The sequence below is a fragment of the Bubalus bubalis genome, chromosome 2 (genome assembly GCF_019923935.1).
Source record: "Bubalus bubalis isolate 160015118507 breed Murrah chromosome 2, NDDB_SH_1, whole genome shotgun sequence".
Classification (NCBI taxonomy): domain Eukaryota; kingdom Metazoa; phylum Chordata; class Mammalia; order Artiodactyla; family Bovidae; genus Bubalus; species Bubalus bubalis.
In genome coordinates, this window is record NC_059158.1 from 184,905,556 (window position 1) to 184,931,009 (window position 25,454).

At 49.8% G+C, this 25,454-nt stretch overlaps 1 protein-coding gene across 9 annotated transcripts in view; it reads left to right on the top strand.

Moving 5' to 3' along the window:
- Positions 1-1,222: 1,222 nt before the first annotated feature.
- Positions 1,223-25,454, top strand: part of TMCO4 (transmembrane and coiled-coil domains 4) — a 103,512-nt gene continuing 79,280 nt past the window's right edge. For 2 of the 9 annotated variants that reach the window (XM_044938193.2, XM_045164663.1), the window contains exons 1-3: positions 3,084-4,252; positions 11,088-11,201; positions 24,839-25,016. In XM_044938193.2, the coding sequence (XP_044794128.2) occupies positions 24,847-25,016 (170 nt within the window). In that variant the 5' untranslated portion in view covers positions 3,084-4,252; positions 11,088-11,201; positions 24,839-24,846. Of the gene's footprint in view, positions 1,319-1,495; positions 2,154-3,081; positions 4,253-11,087; positions 11,202-24,838; positions 25,017-25,454 lie in introns of those variants that run through there. The other 7 variants (XM_025278831.3, XM_025278830.3, XM_044938189.2 and 4 more) reach the window with 7 other exon arrangements.

A 25,454-nucleotide genomic window follows, 5' to 3' on the forward strand; every position in this document is an offset into this window, starting at 1 on the left:
ATGCTTACGCCAAAGCTCCAATACTTTGGTCACCTGATGCAAAAAACTGACTCACTGGAAAAGACCCTGATGCTGGGAAAGATTGAAGGCAGGAGGAGAAGGGGATGACAGAGGATGAGATGGTTGGATGGCATCATCGACTCGATGGACATGGGTTTGGGTGGACTCCGGGAGATGGTGATGGACAGGGAGGCCTGGTGTGCTACGGTTCATGGGGTCGCAAAGAGTCGGACACAACTGAGCGACTGAACTGCACTGAACTGAACACATGTGTTATATCATTCTGAACCAAGTACTGGGTTCAGAATCATTCCCAGTCCCTGGGGCTGGGCACACAGCAGAGGACTGACTCCCGGCTTTTAAACTCTAGTGGGGACCACAGGCAATAAACAGAAACGGGAAGATAAACCAAAACAATTTCACAGAGTGAGAAGCAGTACAATTGACATAGAACAGGACGAGAAGCCTGGAGTGGGATTCCCCAGGCACTTAAACAGTACCTGGCACACCGTAGGTGTTCAGAACTATTTTTTCTCTGACTGGACATGCTGGGTGGATGGGGAAGACTCACAGATGTCACCGTAGGGTGGTGGCGGAGGGGGGGCGGGGGGGACGAGGGGTGGGCGAGGTGAGGCACCGGCATGGAGAGCCAGGGTTGCAGCACCAGGCAGTTCAGTTCAGTCGCTCACTCATGTCCAACTTGGCGACCCCATGGACTGCAGCACGCCAGCCCTCCCTGTCCATCACCATCTCCCGGAGTCCACCCAAACCCATGTCCATCGAGTCGATGATGCCATCCAACCATCTCATCCTCTGTCATCCCCTTCTCCTCCCGCCTGCAGTCTTTGCAGCGCCAGGCAGGGGAAACCTCAAAGGCAAAGAAACGGAAGGGAAACTTGACGGCATGGATAGATCTCAACGCTCTGTGACCTTCACAGGGCTGTCTACCTAGGCGGGAAGGCTGTGTCTGTGGCCTGCTCTTTGATTTCACATCATTTCTTTTGACGATTTCCCCCGGATGGTCGCGTGGCTCTCGGCGTTGGGGGACCGAGTCCGGCGAGCACTTTCCGCAGCGCCGAACCCGCGAGGGCGCCGCGCGGCGTCCCCAAGGGCGCACGGGCCCACGGAGCGAGTTTCGCGCGGGGCTGCCGCGCCCCTGCCTGAGCCTGGCATCCCGGGACACGCGCCGGGGCCCGGAGCCCGGAAGCACCGGGAGCGCGCGGGGCGGGGCGCTGGGCGGCGGGACCCGCCGGACCCGCGCGCGGGGCGGGGCCGGAGCAGCCCGGCCCCCTGGCCTCCGGCGCGCCGCCGCCTTCAGGTAAGGGGCGCGCTCCCCGCCGCGGGAGCCCCCGCCCCGCGCCGCCCGGCCCGCGGGCCCGTTGCCCCCTCCCCCCCCCTCCCCCGGCCCCTGGTGCCAAGTGCGCGGCGGCGGCCCGGCGCCGACCGGCCCGGAATCGAGGCCGCCGGGCGGCTTCTTGCTTTCCGTCCGAGCCGGAAGTGCGCTTAGAGCCACACGCCCTGGCCGCAGATGGGGAAACTGAGGCTGGGCCTCCCCTGGCAAATGAGGACTCTGGTCCGGGCCAGGGAGGGGACGGTGCTTGCCCAACCCAAGGTTACCTGGGGTCGCCGGGCTTCCCCTTGGCTCACGGGGCCCCTCGGGCGCTCCTCACCCCGCCTTCTTTGGCCCCTGTAGCCCTCTGAACTCGCAGGAGACACTTAAACTGGGAGGGAGGAGAAGGTGTTGAGAATAACCTCTGGAGAAAAGGCCCCAGGGTCACAGGGAGCCCAGGTGGCCTCCTCCTGACTCCTGTTGTTAGAGGAAGCATGAATTTCTGCTACCGATTTACCAACTTTGGAGGGGGGGGAGGGATTTTACACCTGGGTAAGCTGAGGCTCAGAGAGAGGAGGGAACTTCCCCAAGACCACTCGGCTGGGAAGGAGGTCAGAATAAGAACCTGGATTCTCCGCCTTCAGAGCCTGACCCAGCACCTGGCACAGAGGAGGGCTTCACACACATGCGCACACACACACACACACCCTTCCAGTCTCCTCTCTGCCCTGCTCAGGGTGGCACAGGAAGGCAGGACCACAGGGCGGCTAGACTCCAGGCCTTGGTCTGGACACCACTGCCTAACGAGGCGTAGGAGTCAACAGTGAGTTCTCTGTTCACTAACTCAGCGTTCATTTCAGTGCAGAAACATGAAGCCCTTTAAGCTTTGGGGTCGTCCACCAAATACATATTGAAGGCCTACTGTGTGCGGTTTAGGCACTGAGAATACAGCAGGCAGCGAGACAAGAGCTGCCCTGGGTGGGGGTGGCGAGCAGTAGCTGGGTGGGGTACATTGCAATTGCAGAGAGTGGAGTAAACCCTGCCCTTCAGCCTGAGCGGGAGGAGGGATGAGGAGGAGCACTGGAATCTTCTCCCCCTGAAGTCGGAGAAGAGGGCAGGAAGGGATGAAAGCGCACAGCTCCAAGTCCTACCAGGCCTTGTTTGGGATGCTTTGCCAGCCTGAGCTCCCCCAACCCCACCCCCAGGGATTTGGGGAGGAGGGGCTGGGTGGGTAGAGGGCATCCCTGAACTGACCTCAGAGTCTGGAAAGCTAGCTGTGTGATCTCGGGTGCGTCATTCTACCTCTCTTGGCCTCTTTTCTCGTCATACGGTGGGAGTCACGATACTTCACAGCGTTGGTGGTGCTGTGCTGAAAGGCTTCGGAAATCGGAAGCAGGGTCCAGGCTGTGGCTCACATCAGAGGCCTTGCCGACTCAGGCGTGAGCCAGGGTGTAGTGTGTATTTATAGTGTTTATGTAGAGGCTCTAGTGACCCTGTCAGAGAAGGCAATGGCACCCCACTCCAGTACTCTTGCCTGGAAAATCCCATGGACGGAGGAGCCTGGTAGGCTGCAGTCCACGAGGTCGCAAAGAGTCGGACACGACTGAGCGGCTTCACTTTCACTTTTCACTTTCATGCATTGGAGAAGGAAATGGCAACCCACTCCAGTGTTCTTGCCTGGAGGATCCCAGGGACGGGGGAGCCTGGTGGGCTGCCGTCTCTGGGGTCACACAGAGTCGGACACGACTGAAGCGACTCAGCAGCAGCAGCAGCAGTGACCCTGTGGATAACCCGTGAGTGCTCTCCGTAAAGAAATGTCAGAGGCAGAGGGAGGCTGAAGGCTGGGAGCCTGAGCTTCCCTGCTCTGCTGTCGCAGGAAATAGAGCGTGTGTCGCGGTCCGCGTTTCAGCTCTCAGAACCCTTGCGGTCACACGTACCGCATCACACAGAGGTGGCCCAGGCCGTCAGTCCGCAACTCCCGGAGTCATCCTGAACGAGCTAAGTGACCTGTCTGTGCCTCGGTTGCCTCACCTGTAAAATACCTGTCCCCAGGGTTGTCACGGGGACGGAGGAGGCCAAAGCCACAAAGGGCCCTGTGAGAGCTGCCACCCTGGGAGCTTTCCAAGGCCTGGGAGTGGTTGGATGGCACAGTTGGCTGCCTTGGTTGCCGTGGCCGAGCATGTACCAGAATGGCACCGTTTAGACACTGGGGGTACAGTGGTCAACAAGACGCATGCTGCCCTGGTTGGGGTGGCGGGGAGGGAGGTTCATCAACGTCACAGCTTGGAGAGTTTCTCATGAGCCTGAAATCATCTTTCCCTGCACTGGTACCACAAGGCTGCAAGTGGCTGGATCAGCCTCCCGGGCCCTCACGTGGGACCTGAGAAATGTCATTAGGTGGTTTATCCTCACTCTGTCCTTTATGACCTGATGGTTTTGTGACCATTGCTGTACATTTTAAACTGCGGCAGCAGATGAAATGGGGGGGGGGGCCCTCGCTGCCTTGAATATGTTACAATGAGCAGAAGGGGGCTAGAAAGGGTATCGAACCCACTTGCCACTTTGCCACCCTCCTCTTGACAGCCAGACCCATCCGATTGTACCACCCTCTGCTCAAAACCCTTCTGTGGCTTCCTACTTTCTTAGGGTAAAGAACAAAAACCTCAGCATGGCCCTTAAAGTCCTGCCACCTGGGCCCCACCTACACCTGGCTTCCTCCTCCAGCTGTGTCTCAGACCACTTTATCAGTAGCCCTGTGTGCTGAAGCAGGCTGCTGCCTCCTGCCTCAGGGCCTTTGCACGGGCTCTTCTAGACTGCTTCTCTTCCCTCAGCTCCCTTTTTCCAGGGTAACACCTCATCCGTCAGATCTGATCCCAACCTTGACTGGCATTCCAAGTTCCCCAGGCCACAGGACTTCCCCAGGTACGTGGAAGGTTTATGTCAAAGTGTAATTATACTTGTGTATAATTGTGTAAGATATCACTGGGATTAATCTCAGCTTCCACCTGGTCACACACCCCCACCTCCAACTGTAACCCTCACGATTTCTGGGACTGCTCGGAGTTTGCTCGAGATGCTCAGTAATGAAATCTCTTTGGGAGCAGCTCTTGAGCGCACCCGTGGACTTGCTTTATCTAAAATTCTATTGTCCTTCATCAAAAAAGAACAGTTGCAGACATCACTTCTTAGCTGTGAGGGTAGGTGTTCTTTCCTTCTTTCACCTGCTCTGCCAGGCACTGTTCTAGGAGACATCAGGGAATGTGACACAGTAGCCCCTGCCTCACGGAGCTTTCTCTAATGAGGGAGACAGACCACAGACAGACAAACCTACCCTCACCGCCAGGTGGTGGCACTCTGGATTACGAAAAGCCACACCGGGCAGTGGTGGCAGCCGGTATCTTACACCTGCGTAAGGAGGCGCTCTGCTGAGGAGGTGGGAAAGCACAGGTGTCCTGGGCATCACCCACTGCCCCCCGCCCATCCTGCTTGGGGAGACAGGCACGTAGGCAACCAGCCTTCATGCCCGAGAGGAGGTGAGGCCCCCCAGAGAAAGCATACGCAGCGCTTCAGAGGTGGCAGGCTGGACAAATCCAAGAAGCCTCACGGCAGCCCCTGAGGCCCCTTAGTAAAATGGAGATGGACTTGGGTCTCAAGTCACGTGCACCTTAGGAGGTGTATATCCTGGTCCTGCCATTTGCCACCGGTGTGGCCCTCACCTCTGTGAGCCTCAGTTTTCTCATCTGTAAGATGGGGACAGTGTTAGTCTCTTCCTTGCAAGGTAGTGGTGAGGCTGAACTGGGATCAGGAGAGTAAGTCTGCAGGAGCTCTTCACTGACTTTTTAGTTTTAATTTATGCCTGCACCGGGTCTTCATCGCTCCCTGCAGGCTGCGGGCTGCGGGCTGCGGGCTCTCCCCGGTTGCAGCGAGCAGGGGCTGCTCTCGGGTTGTGGTGTGTGGGCTTCTCTTTGCGGTGGCTTCTCGTGTTGCAGAGCACAGGCGCTAGGCTCACGGGCTTCAATACTTGTGTGCGGGCTCAATAGTTGTGGCACACAGGCTCAGTTGCTCCTCAGCGTGTGGGATCTTCCTGGAGAAGGGTCAAACTTGTGTCTCCTGCATTGGCAGGTAGACTCCCAACCACCAGACCACCAGGGAAGTCCCTGATTTTATTTGTAAGCTGTGCTTTTGAAGAAGGCGGTTCCTCTGGTAGCTCAGATGGTAAAGAATCCGCCTGCAGTGCTGGAGACCTGGGTTTGATCCCTGGGTGGGGAATATCCCCTGGAAGAGGGCGTGGCAACCTCTTCCTGTATTCCTGCCTGAAGAATTCTGTGGACAGGGAAGCCTGGTAGGCTACAGTCCATGGGGTCACAAAGAGTCAGACATGACTGAGCGACTAAGGTTTTCACTTTCACTTTGAAGAAGGGCATTATTTGGAGATGAGGATCCACGCCAAGAAAAAAAAACAGCTTGAGCTGCGTCCTGAGGTGGGAAACCCAGCGTAGGCTGAAAGGAGCAGCAGCTCAGCTTGGGGGAAAGCTGGCTAGAAGGGGAGTGGGGAAAATAAAGTTGAAAAGTGGGGTCTTTACTGAACCAAACTTGCGTCTGTTCACTTGCACAGACCAATCTACTGTCAATCTGCTGAGACCTGTTGTGGTGAAGGAAAAAGTGCAGCATTTACTATACAGGGGCCGATCAGGAGGTCAGGGCTGCTGCTGCTGCTGCTGCTAAGTCGCTTCAGTCGTGTCTGACTCTGTGCGACCCCGTGGACGGCAGCCCACCAGGCTCCCCCGTCCCTGGGATTCTCCAGGCAAGAACACTGGAGTGGGTTGCCATTTAAAAGAAACCCAAACTCCCTGATGGGTTTCAGGGAAGCGTTTTGTTTTTGTTTCGATGCATAGTTGATCGACAGTGCTGTTAGTTGCTGGTGTATAGCAAAGTGATCCAGTCATGCGTATATATACGTAATTCTTTTTCACATTCTTTTCCATTATGGCTTGCTGCAGGCTATTGAATGTAGTTCCCTGTTTTATACAGTAGGACCTGGTTTATCTATGTCTGTGAGTCTTTCTATTTCATAGAGAAGTTCACTTGTGTCATATTTCAGATTCTACATACAGGTGATGTCATATAGTATTTGTCTTTCTCTGACTGACTGGCTTCACCTCGTATGGCAGTCTCTAGGCCTTCCACGTTGCTGTGAATGGCATTATTTCATTCTTTTTTATGGCTCAGTAGCATTCCATTGTGTATATTTAACGCAGCTTCTTTATCGATTCATCTGTTGTGGGGCATTTAGGTTGCTTCCTTGTCTAGGCTATTGTAAACAGTGCTGATATAGCATTGGGATGCATGTATCTTTTGAAATCATAGCTTATTCTGGATATACACCTGTGAATGAGATTGCTGGATCATATGGCAACTCTATTTGTGGTTTTAAGGAACCTCCATCCGGTTTTCCATAGTGACCGCGTCAATTTACAGGGAAGCGTTTTCTTTTTCAGGGACGCAGTTTTAAAGACCAGCTGAAGGAGGGGAGTCACAGGGTGTGTGATCAGTTTGTGCACAAGTCTCTGACTGGTTGATGGTGAGGTAACAGGGTGGTATCACAGGGGTTAGCATTAGCAATCCTCAGGCTCCAGGAGGTCTGGGGACTGTGTTCTCATGGTCATGGAGTAATTACATCCTTCCGTTTGATAGTGGTTTTATCATCTGTAAAACAACTCAGGGACTGTGTGTCAGACACTGTCATCTAAGGGCTTCAGGGAAGAACTAAGGACTCTTGGACTGCCAGATGACTGTTTAAATTGTTACCGGTTCTCCTGGCCAAACTGCTACTTTTGTCATGATGCAGTCCTTTCAATCATTAATTCTTGGCTCCGGGGAGGCCTGGAAGACTATAGCTTTTCCATGAACAAGAGGCAGGCAGAGGACATGGGGAAGAGGGTCTGTCACATAAAGGCCCACTAGGTCCTGCTTGGTTCAAGATGGAGCTAGTGAGATTCTAATTTGGCAGTTTTCAGATTGTGTTTGAAGTTTTTTGGCCCACCTCAGTGTATAAAGTAGACCAAAGAGGAGCAGTGTAGGCCCTCCTTGAACTAAGACCCAGGTGCTCATTGAAATCCCACATCACTTATGCAGCGGCCTTTCCATTTATTTGTCAGGGCCTCTTTCTCCATCCATGAAACAGAGATAATAGCACCAACCTTACAGAATCGTTAGGAGGAAACAAGATGGAAGAGTAGCATATGGCTAACATTTACCAAGTACTAATATTTACAATTTTTTAATTAAAAAAACTAATTGTGATGAAATACACAGAACATAAAATTCACCATCCTAACCATTTTTAGCTGTGCAGGTCAGTACCATTAGGTATAATCACGTTCTTCTGCAGTCAACCTCCAGACCATTTCAACTTGCTAATCTGAAACTCTGTACCCACTAAACAACAACTTCCCCACCCCCCTCCCCAACCCCTGGCGACCCCTACTTTACATTCTATCTCTACGGTGTTGGTTACTCTAAATAGCTCATATAAATGGAGCTTTGTCACCCTGGTTATTTAACTTCTATGCAGAGTACATCATGAGAAACGCTGGACTGAAAGAAACACAAGCTGGAATCAAGATTGCCGGGAGAAATATCAATAACCTCAGATATGCAGATGACACCACCCTTATGGCAGAAAGTGAAGAGGAACTCAAAAGCCTCTTGATGAAAGTGAAAGTGGAGAGTGAAAAAGTTGGCTTAAAGCTCAACATTCAGAAAAACGAAGATCATGGCATCTGGTCCCACCACTTCATGGGAAATAGATGGGGAAACAGTGTCAGACTTTATTTTTCTGGGCTCCAAAATCACTACAGATGGTGACTGCAGCCATGAAATTAAAAGACGCTTACTCCTTGGAAGGAAAGTTATGACCAACCTAGATAGCATATTCAAAAGCAGAGACATTACTTTGCCAACAAAGGTTCGTCTAGTCAACGCTATGGTTTTTCCTGTGGTCATGTATGGATGTGAGAGTTGGACTGTGAAGAAGGCTGAGCGCGGAAGAATTGATGCTTTTGAACCATGGTGTTGGAGAAGACTCTTGAGAGTCTCTTGGACTGCAAGGAGATCCAACCAGTCCATTCTGAAGGAGATCAGCCCTGGGATTTCTTTGGAAGGAATGATGCTAAAGCTGAAACTCCAGTACTTTGGGCACCTCATGCGAAGAGTTGACTCATTGGAAAAAACTCTGATGCTGGGAGGGATTGGGGGCAGGAGGAGAAGGGGACGACAGAGGATGAGATGGCTGGATGGCATCACTGACTCGATGGACATGAGTCTGAGTGAACTCCGGGAGTTGGTGATGGACAGGGAGGCCTGGCGTGCTGCGATTCATGGGGTCGCAAAGAGTCGGACACGACTGAGCGACTGATCTGATCTGATACAGTGTTTGTCTTTCTGGGACTAGTCGATTTCATTCAGCATAATGTCCTCAAGGGTTATCCATGTTGCAGGGTGTTAGAACTTCCTTCTTTTAAGGCTGAAAAATGTTCCATTGTATGTATATAGCACATTTTGTTTATCCTTTCATCCACCGATGGCCACTTGGCTTGCCTCCCCCTTTTTTTGTTGTTGTTCAGTCACTGAGTCATGTCCGACTCTTTGAGACCCCCATGGACTGTATCATGCCATGTACCTCTGTCCTTCAGTATCTCCAGGAGTTTACTCAAATTCTTGTCCATTGAGTCGGTGATGCCATCCAACCATTTCACCCACTGTTGCCCCCTTGTCCTCCTGCCTTTAATCTTTCCCAGCATCAGGGTCTTTTCCAGTGAGTTAGCTCTTTGCCTCAGGTGGCCAGAATATTGGAATTTTAGCTTCAGCATCAGTCTTTCCAATGAATATTCAGGGTTGATTTCTTTAGGATTGGCTGGTCTGATCTCCTTGCAGTCCAAGAGACTCTGAAGAGTCTTTTCCAGCACTACAGTTTGAAAGCAGCAATTCTAGGACTTCCCTGGTGGCTCAGATGGTAAAGCATCTGTCTACAATGCAGGAGACCCTGGTTCGATCCCTGGGTCAGGAAGATCCCCTGGAGAAGGAAATGGCTATCCACTCTAGTACTATTGCCTGGAAAATCCCATGGACAGAGGACCCTGGTAGGCTACAGTCCATGGGGTCGCAAAGAGTCGGACACGACTGAGCGACTTCACTTTCACTTTCAGCCTTCTTTATGATCCAACTGTCGCATCCATGAGTGGAAAAACCACGGCTCTGACTATACTGATTTTTGACAGCAAAGTGATGTCTCTGCTTTCTAATACACTGTCTAGGTTTGTCATAGCTTTCTTTCCAAGGAACAGGAGTCTTTTAATATGGCTGCAATCACCATCCATAGTGATTCTGGAGCCCAGGAAAATAAAATCTGTCACTGCTTCCACTTTTCCCCTTCTATTTGTGATGAAATAATGGGACCAGATGCCATGGTCTTAGTTTTTTGAATCTTGAGTTTCAAACCAGCTTTTTCACCCTCCTATTTAGTTCCTCTAAACTAAAGGCTCTTTAGTTCCTCTTTGCTTTCTGCCATTAGAGTGGTATCATCTGCATTTCTAAGGTTGCTCTTTCTCCTGGCAGTCTTGATTCCATCCAGCTTGTGCTTCATCCAGCCTGGCATTTTGCCTGGTGTACTCTGCTCCACCTTTTAGCTGTTATGAAAAATGCTGCTATGAATATGGGTGTGCAAATACCTTTTTGAGACTGTGCTTTCGGTGCTATTGGGTATGTAAGCAGAAGCGGCATTGTTAGATCATTTACTGTTACAATTTGAAGGTGGGCATGGATGGCTGCCTCCGTGTCTTCTCTTGCCCGTCAGAGTAGGAGAGGTCCCTGGGACCCTGTGGACCAGTTTGAAAACCAGTGAGTCAAATGAACCATTGTAGACTTTGCCATTTCTTCCCCTTCCTTACCAGGCAGATTTGCCTCTTAAATTATATTTTAGTTATCCCTAGTGGAAACCGCCCTTCATTCAGCAAATGTTTATCGGTTCCTACTATGTTCCGTGTGGGCAGAGGGAGATAGACAGTAAGCAGTAAACATAAACAAGGGAAGGGTATAGTGTGTCATAGCAAGGCCTGCTTTGGCCCAGGCGGAAGAGCCAGTTGACAGGGATTGGGATGAGAGGCTGGGGGTGCCATGGTTTCCCTGAGCTGTGAGATTTAAGCAAAGACCAGAAGGAGAGAAGGGAGTTGACTGTGTGGTTACCTAGGGGAAGAGCATTTCCAGCAAAGGGAGCAGCCCCTGCAAAGGTGGGAGCACGCCTGGTGTGGCAGCCAAGAGGAGGGCGTGTCTGGAGCCGAATGAGTGGAGGAGCCGGCAGGAGAAGGGCAGGGTGCACATGGCCTGGCAGCCACTGTGAGGAGGCTCTGGGTGAGAAGGCAGTGGCTGGAGGTTTGGAGCAGGGAAGGGACGCGATCTGACTCTCCTTTGAGTGGAGCTTTCTAGAGGCTGTGGGGTGGATAGCTAGGGGTAAGGGCGGAAAGAGGTGGGAGGGGAGGCTCCTGCCAGAGAGACGATGGCAGCTTGTACTCTGCTGGGAGTCAGGGAAGAAGGGCGCGATGATAAATGAGGACGAAACACCCGAGAGCCTGGGCGTCCACCCTTGAGCACACTGTCGCCTTCCAGCCCTGCCCCAGCACCCCGCCCCTCCTCCAGGCTCCCGAAGCCAGGGTGGGCTGGGAGCTTGCCCTCCATGCCAACGCCCTCTTTTTCTTTCCAGTCTGTGCTGGGATCGTCCAAAACCCTCCGGGTTCTTCTGTGTTGAAACTGTTGCCGGGACACCTCCTGAGATGGTGCAGTTACCGCGGACCTCCAGCTTAACTTCCCGATAGAGGTATAAAATGAATGGGTTTGTCTCCTAAAATGCTGAGAGTGGGAAGTAAGCTGGGCCTGCCTAGGAGCCCCGCTTCTAGGACCATGTCAGGATTGTCTTGGGGTGTGTGTGTGTGTGTGTGTGTGTGTCCGTCCGTGTTGAACTAGTCTTCAGAATTTCTGGCTTAAGAACAGTACTGTAGCTCTGTTTGTTACAAAGGATTTCTTTGGCCCAATGCTTTTCTTTCTTCTTGGGTCCAAAATAATTAGTCCTCAGCCTTCCTCTGACACTGTAGTTATCTCTCTAGTAATGGTTGTTTTTAAAACAGATGTTTATATTATTTATTTTTTAATTTGGCTGCATGGGGTTTTACTTGCAGCATGCAGGATCTTTCGTTGCAGCATGCACATTCTTAGCTGTGGCATAGAACGTTGGCTCTTAGTTCCCCAGTCCAGGATGGAACCCGGACCCCCTGCATTGAGAGTATGGAGTTTCAGCCACTGGACCACCGGGGAAGCCTTACTGATGGTTATTTCACTGTACTGCAGACTCATTTAAAAATTCACCTGTGGCCACTTAACTCAGAAAAAGAGGAAGAAAGAGAGAAAAAGAACATCACACCCCAGCTGCACCGGGCTCCCCTACCCTGCAATCCCCCCGCCAACACACACACACACATCAAAATTTAAAAAAAAAAAAAGGCCACAGTTGGCTCAATTTTAAGAAAAACAAAAGAAGTTCATTCTTGCATGACATCTTTTAAAGACTAGGTCCTGCAGAACTTCCCCAACCAGGGATTGAACTTGCTCCCCTAGCTGTGGAAGTGCAGTCTTAACCAGTGGACCACCAGGGAAGTCCAAAGGCCTTGGAGTTTTAATGATGATTTAAAGGACTTTCAGGGCTTCCCTGGTGGTTCAGTGGTAAGGAATCCAACCGCCAGTGCCCGAGATTCAGGTTTGATCCCTGGGTCAGAAAGATCCCCTGGAGAAGGAAATGGCAACCGACTCCAGTATTCTTCCCTGGAGAATCCCATGGACAGAGGAGCCTGGTGGGATACAGTCCGTGGGGTCGCAAAAAGTCAGATACGACTTAGCGACTAAACGATAACAACAAAGGACTTTCCAGGATGATGTTGACCACATCTGATTTTCTCCTCTGTGCTAACTTTGGAATTTTTGCCACTACAAGAAGAAATCCCACTGCATTGTTTATGGCATCCATCAAGAAATGTGGGTTGAGCACCTCCCGTGGGTGCCTGTAGAACCCAGGACAGATGTTTGGGAATGACCATCTTCCCTTACTACTGACAAAAATAACCCAGCCTGTGCTTTTTTTGGTGACTGGTAATATGACCTGTAAGACAGAAGTCATGACTGCGGTGTGGTAAAGCATGTTCCCGTTCCAGCCTGGTGCCTGCATCCCGCCTCGGCCATGAGCCCAGCCGTGGACCGGTGTCCCCCCAGGCACCTCCCTGTGTGCATGTCGTTTCCCTGAGCGGCGGGGCTGACCTGGGGCAGAGGTGGACCTTTCTCAGCGTTCCTTGGGATCTTCATGTCACCTGGGCAGGGACAAGATCCCCAGGGAGTCGGGACTACTCCCTGCATCAGTGATGTGCGGAGCCCAGGATGGTGCTGGACGGGCCCTGTGCACGTGAGGTGGCCCCGGGCACCCACCTCCAGCCCTGACCAGCAAGGTCTTCTTCTCACCGCAGGAATCCAGCACCCTTTTGCCCTCTCTCTCAGAATCAGTCCAGCTTCTCAGACATACTTGAGACTCTCGGTTCAGCTTTGGACTGGATCCTGATCCCTAACCAGACCAAGGAGTGGAGGCCACTGAGGGCCAGTGTACACGGTCCAGGTGGCGCCCCCGCCTCCAACCTCAGCCGCCACCACACTCCCTCGATTGAAAGAGTTTGGGGCCCACCCCATCCAACGGGCCAGTCTGTGGAGTTGGAACCCTGGGCTCCTCCATCCCACCGTCACGGATGGCTGAGAGTTGCCCTTGTCCATCTTGTTGATTACAAGAGCTGCTGGTCAAAGGAATGCGGCTTAATCGTGACTTCACCCACACGGGCTCAGCTGGGCCACATGCGGCCAGGGCTTTGTAAGATAAAGCACTCCCCTTCTAGTGATCAAAAACACAACAATTTTTAATTACAAAAATTTTTTGTAATTATTAAAGCTCTAATAGAGACTTCCCTGATGGCCCAGTGGTAAAGAATCCACCTTGGAATGCAAAGGACTTGGATTCAGTCCCTGGTCAGGACGACCTGGTATCCCACAAGCCACAGAGCGACTAGGCTCACCTGCCACAGCCCATGTGCTCTGGAACCTCTGCCCCACAAGCAGAGAGTCCACACGCCACAGCGGAAGATCCTGTGTGCCGCGGCTAAGACCTGACTCAGCCAGATAAATGGGTAAATGTTCTTTTTAAAAAGCTCTAATAAGCTTGCGACAGAAAAATGTTAGAAATCCAGAAAAAAAAGAATAAAAACCAATTACTTCTAGGCCCACAGCCTTGCCACCAAATGAAAAGGATCATTAACTTTTTTTTTTAAAACTGGAGGATAGTTGCTTTACAATGTTATGTTGGTTTCTGCCATACAACAACTCGAATCAGCCATAAGTATGTGTGTGTATATATATCCCCTCCCTCTCAAGCCTCCCTCCCACCCCTCTAGGTCATCAGAGAGGCCAGGCTGGGCTCCCTGTGTTATATAGCAGCTTCCCACTGGCTGGCTGTTTCACATATGGTAGTGTGTATGTTGGTAAAGAAGCAAGGTCCGATGCTGTAAAGAGCAATATTACACAGGAACCTGGAATATCAGGTCCATGAATCAAGGCAAATTGGAAGTGGTCAAACAGGAGATGGCAAGAGTGAACGTCGACATTCTAGGAATCAGCAAACTAAAATGGACTGGAATGGGTGAATTTAACTCAGATGACTATTATATCTACTACTGTGGGCAGGAATCCTTAGAAGAAATGGAGTAGCCATCATGGTCAACAAAAGAGTCCGAAATGCAGTACTTGGATGCAGTCTCAAAAATGACAGAATGATCTCTGTTCGTTTCCAAGGCAAACCATTCAGCATTACAGTGATCCAGGCCTATGCCCCAACCAGTAACACTGAAGAAGCTGAAGTTGAACGGTTCTATGAAGATCTACAAGACCTTTTAGAACTAACACCCAAAAAAGATGTCCTTTTCATTATAGGGGACTGGAATGCAAAAGTAGGAAGTCAAGAAACACCTGGAGTAACAGGCAAATTTGGCCTTGGAGTATGGAATGAAGCAGGGCAAAGGCTAAAGAGTTTTGCCAAGAGAACGCACTGGTCATAGCAAACACCCTCTTCCAACAACACAAGAGAAGACTCTACACATGGACATCACCAGATGGTCAACACCGAAATCAGATTGATTATATTCTTTGCAGCCAAAGATGGAGATGCTCTATACAGTCAGCAAAAACAAGACCAGGAGCTGACTGTGGCTCAGATCATGAACTCCTTATTGCCAAATTCAGACTTAAATTGAAGAAAGTAGGGGAAACCACTAGACCATTCAGGTATGGCCTAAATCAAATCCCTTATGATTATACAATGGAAGTGAGAAATAGATTTAAGGGACTAGATCTGATAGACAGAGTGCTTGATGAACTATGGACGGAGGTTTGTGACATTGTACAGGAGACAGGGATCAAGACCATCCCCATGGAAAAGAAATGCAAAAATACAAAATGGCTGTCTGAGGAGGCCTTAAAAATAGCTGTGAAAAGAAGAGAAGCGAAAAGCAAAGGAGAAAAGGAAAGATATTCCCATTTGAATGCAGGGTTCCAAAGAATAACAAGGAGAGATAAGAAAGCCTTCCTCAGCAATCAATGCAAAGAAATAGAGGGAAACAGCAGAATGGGAAAGACTAGACATCTCTTCAAGAAAATTAGAGATACCAAGGGAACATTTCATGCAAAGATAGGCTTGATAAAGGACAGAAATGATATGGACCTAAGAGAAGCAGAAGCTACTAAGAAGAGGTGGCAAGAATACAGAGAAGAACTGTACAAAAAAGATCTTCATGACCCAGATAATCACAATGGTGTGATCACTCACCTAGAGCCAGACATCCTGGAATGTGAAGTCAAGTGGGCCTTAGGAAGCATCACTACGAACAAAGCTAGTGGAGGTGATGGAATTCCAGTTGAGCTATTTCAAATCCTGAAAGATGATGCTGTGAAAGTGCTGCACTCAATATGCCAGCAAATTTGGAAAACTCAGCAGTGGCCACAGGACTGGAAAAGGTCCGTTTTCATTCCAATCCCAAAGAAAGGCAATGCCAAAGAATGCTCAAGCTACCGCACAATTGCACTCATCTCACATGCTAGTAAAGTAATGCTCAAAATTCTCCAAGCCAGGCTTCAGCAATACGTGAACCGTGAACTTCCAGATGTTCAAGCTGGTTTTAGAAAAGGCAGAGAAACCAGAGATCAAATTGCCAACATCTGCTGGATCATCGAAAAAGCAAGTGAGTTATATAAAAACATCTATTTCTGCTTTATTGACTATGTCAAAGCCTTTGACTGTGTGGATCACAATAAACAGTGGAAAATTCTTAAAGAGATGGGAATATCAGACCATCTGATATGTCTCTTGAGAAACCTGTATGCAGGTCAGGAAGCAACAGTTAGAACTGGACATGGAACAACAGACTGGTTTCAAATAGGAAAAGGAGTACATCAAGGCTGTATATTGTCACCCTGCTTATTTAACTATATGCAGAGTACATCATGAGAAACGCTGGGCTGGAAGAGGCACAACCTGGAATCAAGATTGCCGGGAGAAATAGCAATAAGCTCAGATATGCAGATGACACCACCCTTATGGCAGAAAGTGAAGAGGAACTAAGAAGCCTCTTGATGAAAGTGAAGGAGGAGAGTGAAAAAGTTGGCTTAAACCTCAACATTCAGAAAACTAAGATCATGGCATCTGGTCCCATCACTTCATGGGAAATAGATGGGGAAACAGTGGCTGACTTTATTTTGGGGGGCTCCAAAATCACTGCAGATGGTGATTGCAGCCATGAAATTAAAAGATGCTTACTCCTTGGAAGGAAAGTTATGACCAACCTAGATAGCATATTTAAAATCAGAGACATTACTTTGCCAACAAAGGCCCGTCTAGTCAAGGCTATGGTTTTTCCAGTGATCATGTATGGATGTGAGAGTTGGACTGTGAAGAAAGCTGAGCGCCGAAGAATTGATGCTTTTGAACTGTGGTGTTGGAGAAGACTCTTGAGAGTCCCTTGGACTGCAAGGAGATCCAACCAGTCCATTCTGAAGGAGATCAGCCCTGGGATTTCTTTGGAAGGAATGATGCTAAAGCTGAAACTCCAGTACTTTGGCCACCTCATGCGAAGAATTGACTCATTGGAAAGGACTGATGCTGGGAGGGATTGGGGGCAGGAGGAAAAGGGGACAACAGAGGATGAGATGGCTGGATGGCATCACTGACTTGATGGACGTGGGTTTGGGTAGACTCTGGGAGTTGTTGATGGACAAAGAGGCCTGGTGTACTGCAATTCATGGGGTCGCAGAGTTGGACATGACTGAGCAACTGAACTGAACTGAAGTGATGTTGGTGAAGAATCTGCCTGCAATGCAGGAGACCCCGGTTTGATTCCTGGGTCAGGAAGATCCACTGGAGAAGGGATAGGCCACCCACTCCTGCATTCTTGAGCTTCCCTTATGGCTCGGATGGTAAAGAATGTGCTTGCAATGTGGGAGACCTGGGTTTGATCCCTGGGTTGGGAAGATCCCCTGGAGAAGAGAAAGGCTGCCCATTGCAGGATTCTGGCCTGGAGAATTGCATGGACCGTTCAGAGCTGGACTCGACTCAGCGACTTTCACTTGCACACGGTAGTGTGTGTGTCAGGATCGTTAACATTTTGATGTATTGCCTTGTGGTCTTTATGCTCTGTGAGACATTTTTTAGAAACATAGCTGGCATTGTATTGTGTATCCCACGGTGCACTGTTAACCACCTCCCTGGAAAAAAGATTCCCTTTGTCCGTGGCACTTGCCAGTTTCTGTGATGGAAATAGCCCCTCTGTGGCCTGTTTCAGTCTCCCAGCATCACTGAACACAGAGCTGGGAGAGGTGCCAGTCTGAGCTGATATCAGCACACCATACTAGGATTTAAAATCATAATCCATCAGGGACTTCCCTGGCAGTCCAGTGGTTAAGACCTCTACTTCCCATGCAGGGGGTGTGGGTTCGATCCCTGGCTGGGGAACTAAGATTCCACATGCCTCCAGGCCAAAAAACCAAAACATAAAACAGAAGCAGTATTGTAACAAATTCATAGACTTTAAAATGGTCCCCATCCAAAAAAAAATATTTAAAAAAACATCTCTTCATTCTGATCTTATAGTCAATACACAGTCATTACTGACAATTCATAAAATTTAAACATATAAAGAAAAGATTAAAATCATACAGAATCTGAAGCCACCAACCCCCACCCGCCCCACTGCACCCCAGCGTACAGACAGTCAGTGTCAGCCACCCTGCTGTAAGTCCAACCATCCCCTCCATGCAGGTCGAGACATGAAATAACTGTCTTCAGAGTTTAAAAGCAATACAGCTCTGTGGCACTGGGGAAATCCAGAAGAGTCTCTGGTATCCCACCATCCAGAGATCCCCGTGATGACTGTTCTTCCAGACATTTTACTTGTCTATCTTTTTAATATGATTGGACTTGTGTCTTGAATCTCCTGGTTTATAGTCATACTACATGCTTGTGCCTCGTAGGAAGGTAACATCCAGGGGAAGGATGTTACTGCTGGTAATTGATTAAAAACCCTTTGGAGGGTTAAGAGTCTGCACTTCCACTGCAGGGGCCTTGGGTTCGATTCCTGGCCGGGGAACTAAGGTTCTGCAGGCCACACGGCATGGCCAAAAAGAGACCTTACAGGAGCCTGAAGAGGCAGAAAGTATTCTGGCTCCTTGAACATAGAAAATGGCCTGTTAGGATGAAGCTCAGATTATTTGAAGTTTGGGTCGCTGAGCATCTTTGGGTGTCCTTGGGCTGAGCGTTATTGGGTCGCTGAGCATCTTTTTGGTTCTTCAGAAACACCTTCTCTCCTCTTCCGCTGGGCTCTGGGACGTCTCTGGGTAATTCCAGATGCTGGGCCCTTGTTCCATCTGCCTTCCTCATCTAATGCTCAAGGGGAGGGTGAGGAGTACGTTTCCAGAGAGAATAACCAGGAAAATCTAGCTTTTGTTGACACCTCAAAACTCATTCATTCACTTGCTCATGTCACAGGCAATTTCCGAGCACTCACTCCGTGGCACGCAAATGGCTGGGCCAGGGAATACTGGTGTGGAGGAGATCCAGTGCCAGCCCTCTGCCGCCAGGCTGGCCAAGCAGCGGGTGCAGCACCCACGGTTCAGGGTATGAAGACTTGGAACCGACAATTCATGGCAGGAGCCAGGCTGCTCTCGATGAATGATCAATGCCTACAGACCTGGGGGGCAAAGGTCAGAAGTAGGGTCAGGGCTCCCCTGAGCCCCGGGGCTAACCTCCCTCTTTCCCACAGGCCTCCTCCCAGTCCCACACCCTATGGACCCGCGGGCTGGTTTTTCTGGTTTTTTCCTCCAAGGCAATTTGCATAGTTCTCCAAGAACTTCCAAGAAGCTGAACAGCCTGTTTTCAGACTTAAAGAAAAGGGAAGCCCAAGGTTGTTTCTTGAAATCTGGATAAGCATTATATAAGGTTTCTTTTTCTTCAGAACCTTCGTCATTGTGTAAAATGATTTTTCTTTTTCAGTGTTTTCTTTCCATTTTCTTTCCAACTCCTTGTGTGAAACAGAATGCTCTTAATTTAAATGTTTTGAGTTTACCTACCGTCTGTCTCCCTGCTACAGTGAGTCTCCATGGTGGAGGTGCTTGTCCCTGTGTCTTAGTCACTCCTGGGTCCCCAGCATGGAAGCAGCACCTGTAATACCTGTACTTATCTGGTGCGTGTTTGGTAAATTAACTGATTGATTTGGAGTGGAGGTGAATATTTAATTTGGGTTTATTTTAACTTGAGGTTCTCAAATTCTATAGCAATGCCGCAGTGCTTGTTTCTTTTTAATTGATTATGGACTCACGGGCAGTTGCAGAAATAGCCCAGCGCGCCCTCCCTCAGCTCTGCACGCGGCCCTGGCCTTCAGAGTCAGGTTGGACTCCTCAGCTGGGCACACTTGGTCCCCTCAGGGTGTAGCCTCTGGCAGCTTCCCCTCCAACCTCATTTCTTCCCTCCCCGCCTCTACACCCACCCATTGCCCAAGCCCTGGCTACACTGAGCATCCTTTTGGTTCTTCAGAAGCATCTTCTGTCTTCTCCGTTTGGGCCTGACACGTTGTCTCGTCTGCCGGGAACACTCCTTTCCCGCCCCGTCTGAGGTCGCCTTCTCCGGGAAGCCGGTGCTGGGCTCTCCTCTGCGTGTCTGGCTGTCTGGGTTCCCTCTGCCGCAGCATTTGCCCCACTGCTTTGCCGTCGTCTGTTACCTGTCTGTGTCTGCCACTGCCTGTTTCTCCTCCTAAATCGCCTTCTCCGGCCCGTCTTAGCTCCTGCAGGCCTCTGCTGGAACGGCCCCTTTCGCCTGATACCACTGCCACCCCTCCTTCCTCCTCACTTCGTACTCCCCTCACCCTGGTTGCTCTTCCCTGGCAGTCACCGAATACTTAACTGAATATTTACCTGCTTATCTACTTACTTACTGATTTCTTGGGCCTCCCTGGTGACTCAGATGGTAAAGAATCCACTTGCAGTGAAGGAGACCCCAGGCTCTCAGTGCAGGTCCAGTCCTCAGGTGGGGACAAGCCCCTGGAGGAAGACATGGCCGCCCACTCCAATATTCCTGCCTGGAGAATCCCATGGACAGAGGAGCCTGGCGGGCTACAGTCCATAGGGTTGCAAAGAGTCGGGCACGACTGAGTGACTAACACCATCACTTATCACTTATTTATTGAGTGGACTGTTCAGAGCATGGATCATGCATTCAGTTCCTCTGAGTGAAAAAAATCTCAGTTCCACCACTTAGTAGCTGTGTGATTATGGGCAAGTTACTTAAATTATTATGATTTTGACGTATCAGTATAGTATTGCCTGTCTCCCTTCTGAATGTGAGCCCCTTGAGGGCAGGGAATTTGTCAGTTTTGTCCCGTGATCTGCCCCAAGGCTGCCCAGAACAGGACATCCTGCACCATATATCCTTCTTCATTCGTCCAGCAAGTAGTGACTGAATACCAACCATATTCCACGGCTAGCTCAGAAAGCTCTGGGTACAGCAGTGAAGAAACACCCAGGGGCCTGCCTCGGGAAGTTAGCATTCTACTTATGCACACAAGTAAACAAATACTCTAAAAATATATTACTTAAGACGGAAGTAAGTATTACAGAAATAGAACAGGGGTACTGGGTTAGAGAAGCACAGTAGCTTGGCCTAGAGAAGGTGACATTCTGGCTGAAGCCAGAATGATGTGAAGGACAAATGCAAAGTGTCCCGGGCTGGGAGGACAGCAGGTGCAAAGGCCCAGGGGGAGGACCAGCTCGCGTATTTGAAGAGCGAAGACAGCCCGAGTGGCTGTAGTGCAGTGAGCACGGTGGGCAGGGGGTGTACAGGCTGGGATTAGAGGCAGGCAGAGGCCAGACCAGGACTGTGTAGACCACCATGAAAGGACTGGTCTTCATCCTGGGGCGATGGGAGGCCTCTGGAGGACTTTAAGCAGGGGAGTGACATGACCACTGTGTGTGACAACGAGGCCGCTCGGGCTGTTGTGCAGAGAATGGATTTATAGGGGTGTCACGAGTGTATTTTGTTGAAAGGATGAACGAACGGATGAATGGATGAATTTGGCCTGAGCTGAGTTCTTTGGGCACTCAGCACACCCTCTTCCCTGCCGTGGTTAGAGGCAGGCCAGCTTAGGATTCTCTGATTAGAAGGCTGTTTCTTCTCGAGCTGAGACCTAACATGGGGTTCCCCAAATACAAACCCAATAAACTACCACCGTGGGCTCCTCTGGGTAGGAGCAGCAGTTACTCCAGTCTCCAAGTGGCACGTGGTGGTGTTGATTAAAGGTTAGGAATCGCCGAGTCTGCTGACATCAAGGCCGGGCACTGCCCCCGGTCATCATCTTAGTTCGTGGTTTGTTGCTGTGCCCTTTGTTCACGGCCGTGGTCTGTACTGATTATCTGAGCCAGGGAGTTCAGTTCAGTTGCTCAGTCATGTCCGACTCTTTGCGACCCCATGGACTGCAGCATACCAGGCCTCCCTGTCCATCACCAGCTCCCGGATCTTGCTCAAACTCATGTCCAGCAAATCGGTGATGCCATCCAACCATCTCATCCTCTGTCATCCGCTTTTCCTCCCGCCTTCAATTTTTCCCAGAATCAGGGTCTTTGCCAATGAGTCAGTTCTTCGCATCAGGTGGCCAAAGTATTGGAGTTTCGGCTTCAGCATCAGTCCAGCCAATGAATGTTCATAATTGATTTCCTTTAGGATGGACTGATTTGATATCCTTGAAAAGCTATGACCAACCTAGAGAGCATATTGAAAAGCAGAGACATTACTTTGCCAACAAAGGTCCATCTAGTCAAGGCTATAGTTTTTCCAGTAGTCATGTATGGATGTGAGAGTTGGACTGTAAAGAAAGCTGAGCGCCGAAGAATTGATGCTTTTGAACTGCGATATTGGAGAAGACTCTTGAGAATCCCTTGGACAGCAAAGAGCTAGGGAAATCCACTCCAAAAGATCTCAAACCTGGGTTCCTGGAGCAGCCATTGGAGGCCAGTCTTGCTGGGTGACATTGGGCAAGGTCTTAACCTGTCTGGCCCTCAGTTTCTCCATCTGAAATGAGGAGAGGAGAATCCCTGTGCCTGACGCACAGGAGTGAACATGGGGTTTGGAACCAAAGTCTGGTTTGATTTTCATCACGTACGTACTGTGTGACCCTCGGGAAATCACTTGACCTCTCTGAGCTTATAGTTATAGGAGAGAGTCATAATGCCTCACATGCTACTTAACCTTACCTGGTAATTGTAAGAATTAAATGGATTTACAGTGCTTTGTGAGCTGTTAACCTGCTGTCCAGATGTTGGCTTGTGGCTTTAACTAGCTCAGAGTTATTTTGAAAAACAGATGCCATGTTAGCTGCCAACAAACTTTTAAATAATCCCTCCATGGATGTAATATTTTGAGAACAAAAGATTTTGTTGCTCAGCTGGATGAGAATGAATTGTGAGCCAAAGTCAGTGTGGCATATGGGTATTAATCTAGAAATCTCTGGGCAATAAGACGAATGTTTAAAACGGAGATGGTGCAAAACAAAAAAAAAACACGAGATTGTGGGTGAGATGTCTGCTAAGAGGTCTAGCTTTGGGTTCTATTCTGCTGTTCTCTGGCACGTGACCCGGGCCCAGATCCTCCTCCTCTGAGCCTGTTCCTCCAGGAACAGGGAGAAAGTGGACACTGTGGTAGTACCTGGCTCATAGAGCCGGCTGAGACAGTGTGTGTTAAAACTGCAGCCTGGGGGCCTGGCATCCAGTGACGGGTCCCTTTGGTTGCCTCTTACTCTTATTTATGCCCCTTTGCTGCATGCCAGGCACGGTGCTGAGCACTTGTTTGTTTGTTGATAATTTTATACATTTATTTCTTTAACATTTATGTAGTGTGAGCCCAGTGCCAAGTTCTGTCTTTTCAGTGCTTTATAAATACTGACTTGCACGGCGGTGTTCCTCGTTGCTTGCGCAGATCTTCCAGACACACACTATTATAGTTCATTTGTAGGTGAAGGAATCTCAGTGCAGAGAGGTTGAGCTTCCCAAAGTCCCACACCTTCTTCTCATCACACCGTCTGCCTGGTCCTGAGCCTGCATTTTGTATCTGCGGTGCCTGTGGTCACGGCTGGCTACCCTTCCTGGTCCCCCCTCCCAGGGCCCTTGGAGGCCTGGCTTGGCTTGGTTTGTCCCTATGCCTGCCTTCCCTCCGTCCACTTCAGCTGCTGGCAAAGAAGAACAGAGTAGAGGGAGGGGCAGAGGGAGGGCAGGGAGGCCTTACTCCCTCCCCACCCCTCTTCTGTGGCTGCGCTGGGCTTCTCTGCGGCATGCCGGCTTCTCTCATGTGCCGCATGGACTCTAGAGAGCTCGGGCTCAGTCGTTGCAGTGGGGCTTAGTTGCCCCTCAGAATGTGGGATCTTGGTTTCCCAATCAGGGATCGAACTCAGGTCTCCTGCATCGGAAAGCAGATTCTTAACCACTGGACCACCACGGAAGTCCCCCATATACACAAATCTTAAGTATACAGTTCAGTGGATTTTAAAATCACCACCTGGGTCAAGATACAGAACATTTTCATCACCTAGAAGCCTTTCTGTATCCCTTCTGGGCCAATATTCCTCCAATGGCAACCCCTCTTCTGACCCTTCTTGCTATAGATTGGTTTGACCTATTCTTCAAGTTCATATAAACATAATTCTACAGTATATACTCTAGTGAGTGACTGTCTGCTTATCATTAAGATTCACTCATGTTGAAGTCTGTGCGTCAGGCTCTGTTCTTTTTCATTGCTGTGTAGCATTCCATGGTATGACTAGACATAGGATGTCCGATCTACCCGTGGGTGAACGTGTGGGTGGTTTCATTTAGGACTGTTATGAATGAAGTTTCTCTGAGCATTCATGTACATGTCTTTTGGGGGACATAAGCCCTCATTTCTCAGGAGTGGAATTGCTGGGGTGTAGGGAAGACATCTGTTTAACTTTGCTGGATAAAGTGAGACCATTTTGCCCGTGGTTCTACCAAGTTACATTTTCCCCAGCTGTGTATGAAAGTTCTATTTGCTCCTTATTCTGTTAATATTATAGGTCTTTTTTAGTTTTAACCATTCTGATAGGCGAATGGACTTGGGCTTTTTTCCTTTTAAAATTTGTTTGCTGGGTCAGGTGTTAGTTGCAAGATCTTTAGTTTCGGCATTTGAGCCCTGGGTTGCAGCACCTGGGATCTAGTTCCCCAACCAGGGCTTGAACCCAGGCCCCTTGCACTGAGGGAGTGGAGTCCGAGCCGCTGGACCACCAGGGACGTCCCTCACTGGAGTTTTTCATTTCTGTGTCCTCAGTGACTAATTCACACCCCGCCGGTATGTTTGCAAGTTATGTCTTTTTTCTTCATCAGCACTTGGTGTTGTCAGGTTTTCAAGTTTAGTCTTTCTGATGGATGAGTAGCCATGTCTTACTGGGGTTTTTATCTCTGTTTCTCTGATTCATGATGATGTTGAGCACCTCTGCGTGTGCTTATAGACCACTTTTGTGAAGATACATGATATCTTTTGTGAAGTACCTATTCAGGTCTTTTGCTGATCTTAAATTTGCTTTGTTTCTTTTTCTTAGTGACTTGTATGAGTTGTTATCATTCTGGGGATACTCAGCCTTTGTGATAAACACATTTGAAAATATCTCGCCCTCCCCCACCTCCCAGTCTCTTAAAGATGATAACTAGAAGTTTTTCATTTGAATGAGGGCTGATTTATCCATTTTTTCTTTTATGATGGGTAGTTTGTGTCCTATTGAAGGAGGCTTTGCCAACCTGCTGAAAGCAGTCTTTCACTGGGATTTTTCCCTGCAGGACTGGAAATGGCCACAAGGGACGGGTCGGGCCCGAGGCTGCCCCGGGTGGCTGAGCCGGGTATGGAGGGGGAGCCGCGTCTGCCCACGGGCCGGGAGCTGACCGAGGCCAGCCGCTTCACCCACGCCGCCCTCTGTGGCATCTCCTTGTCCCAGCTCTTTCCAGAGCCCGAGCAAAGGTGAGTGCTTCTATCTCACAGAGAGATGGTCGTGCTATTTCAAGGAGATGATTGTGGCAGCCAGGCAGCCTTCCAGGTGCTACCAGACGGTACAAAGAGGACAAAGCCGTTGTCCTTGCCTTTAGGGAACTCACATCGTAGGGGGACAGCGATCCCTCATTCGGTGCCCACTCATTTATACCTTCACAAGGCATCTAAGGAGCACCTGCTTTTTGACCAGGCACCACTTGAAGTACATGGAAAGTGTATGTGAGTAAGATCAACAGGGCCACCTCTGCCCGTACACTCAAGGAGGACACCCCCTAATGCAGGACAAGATGTCTGTGCATTCAGTGAGCACCTCCTGTGTACTGAGGATTGTGAAAGGCCCTGTGGAGAACGCAAAGAAAAGCAAGGCCTGGCTCCTGTTCTCCTGGTGCTTACAATCAGGGGGCTAAA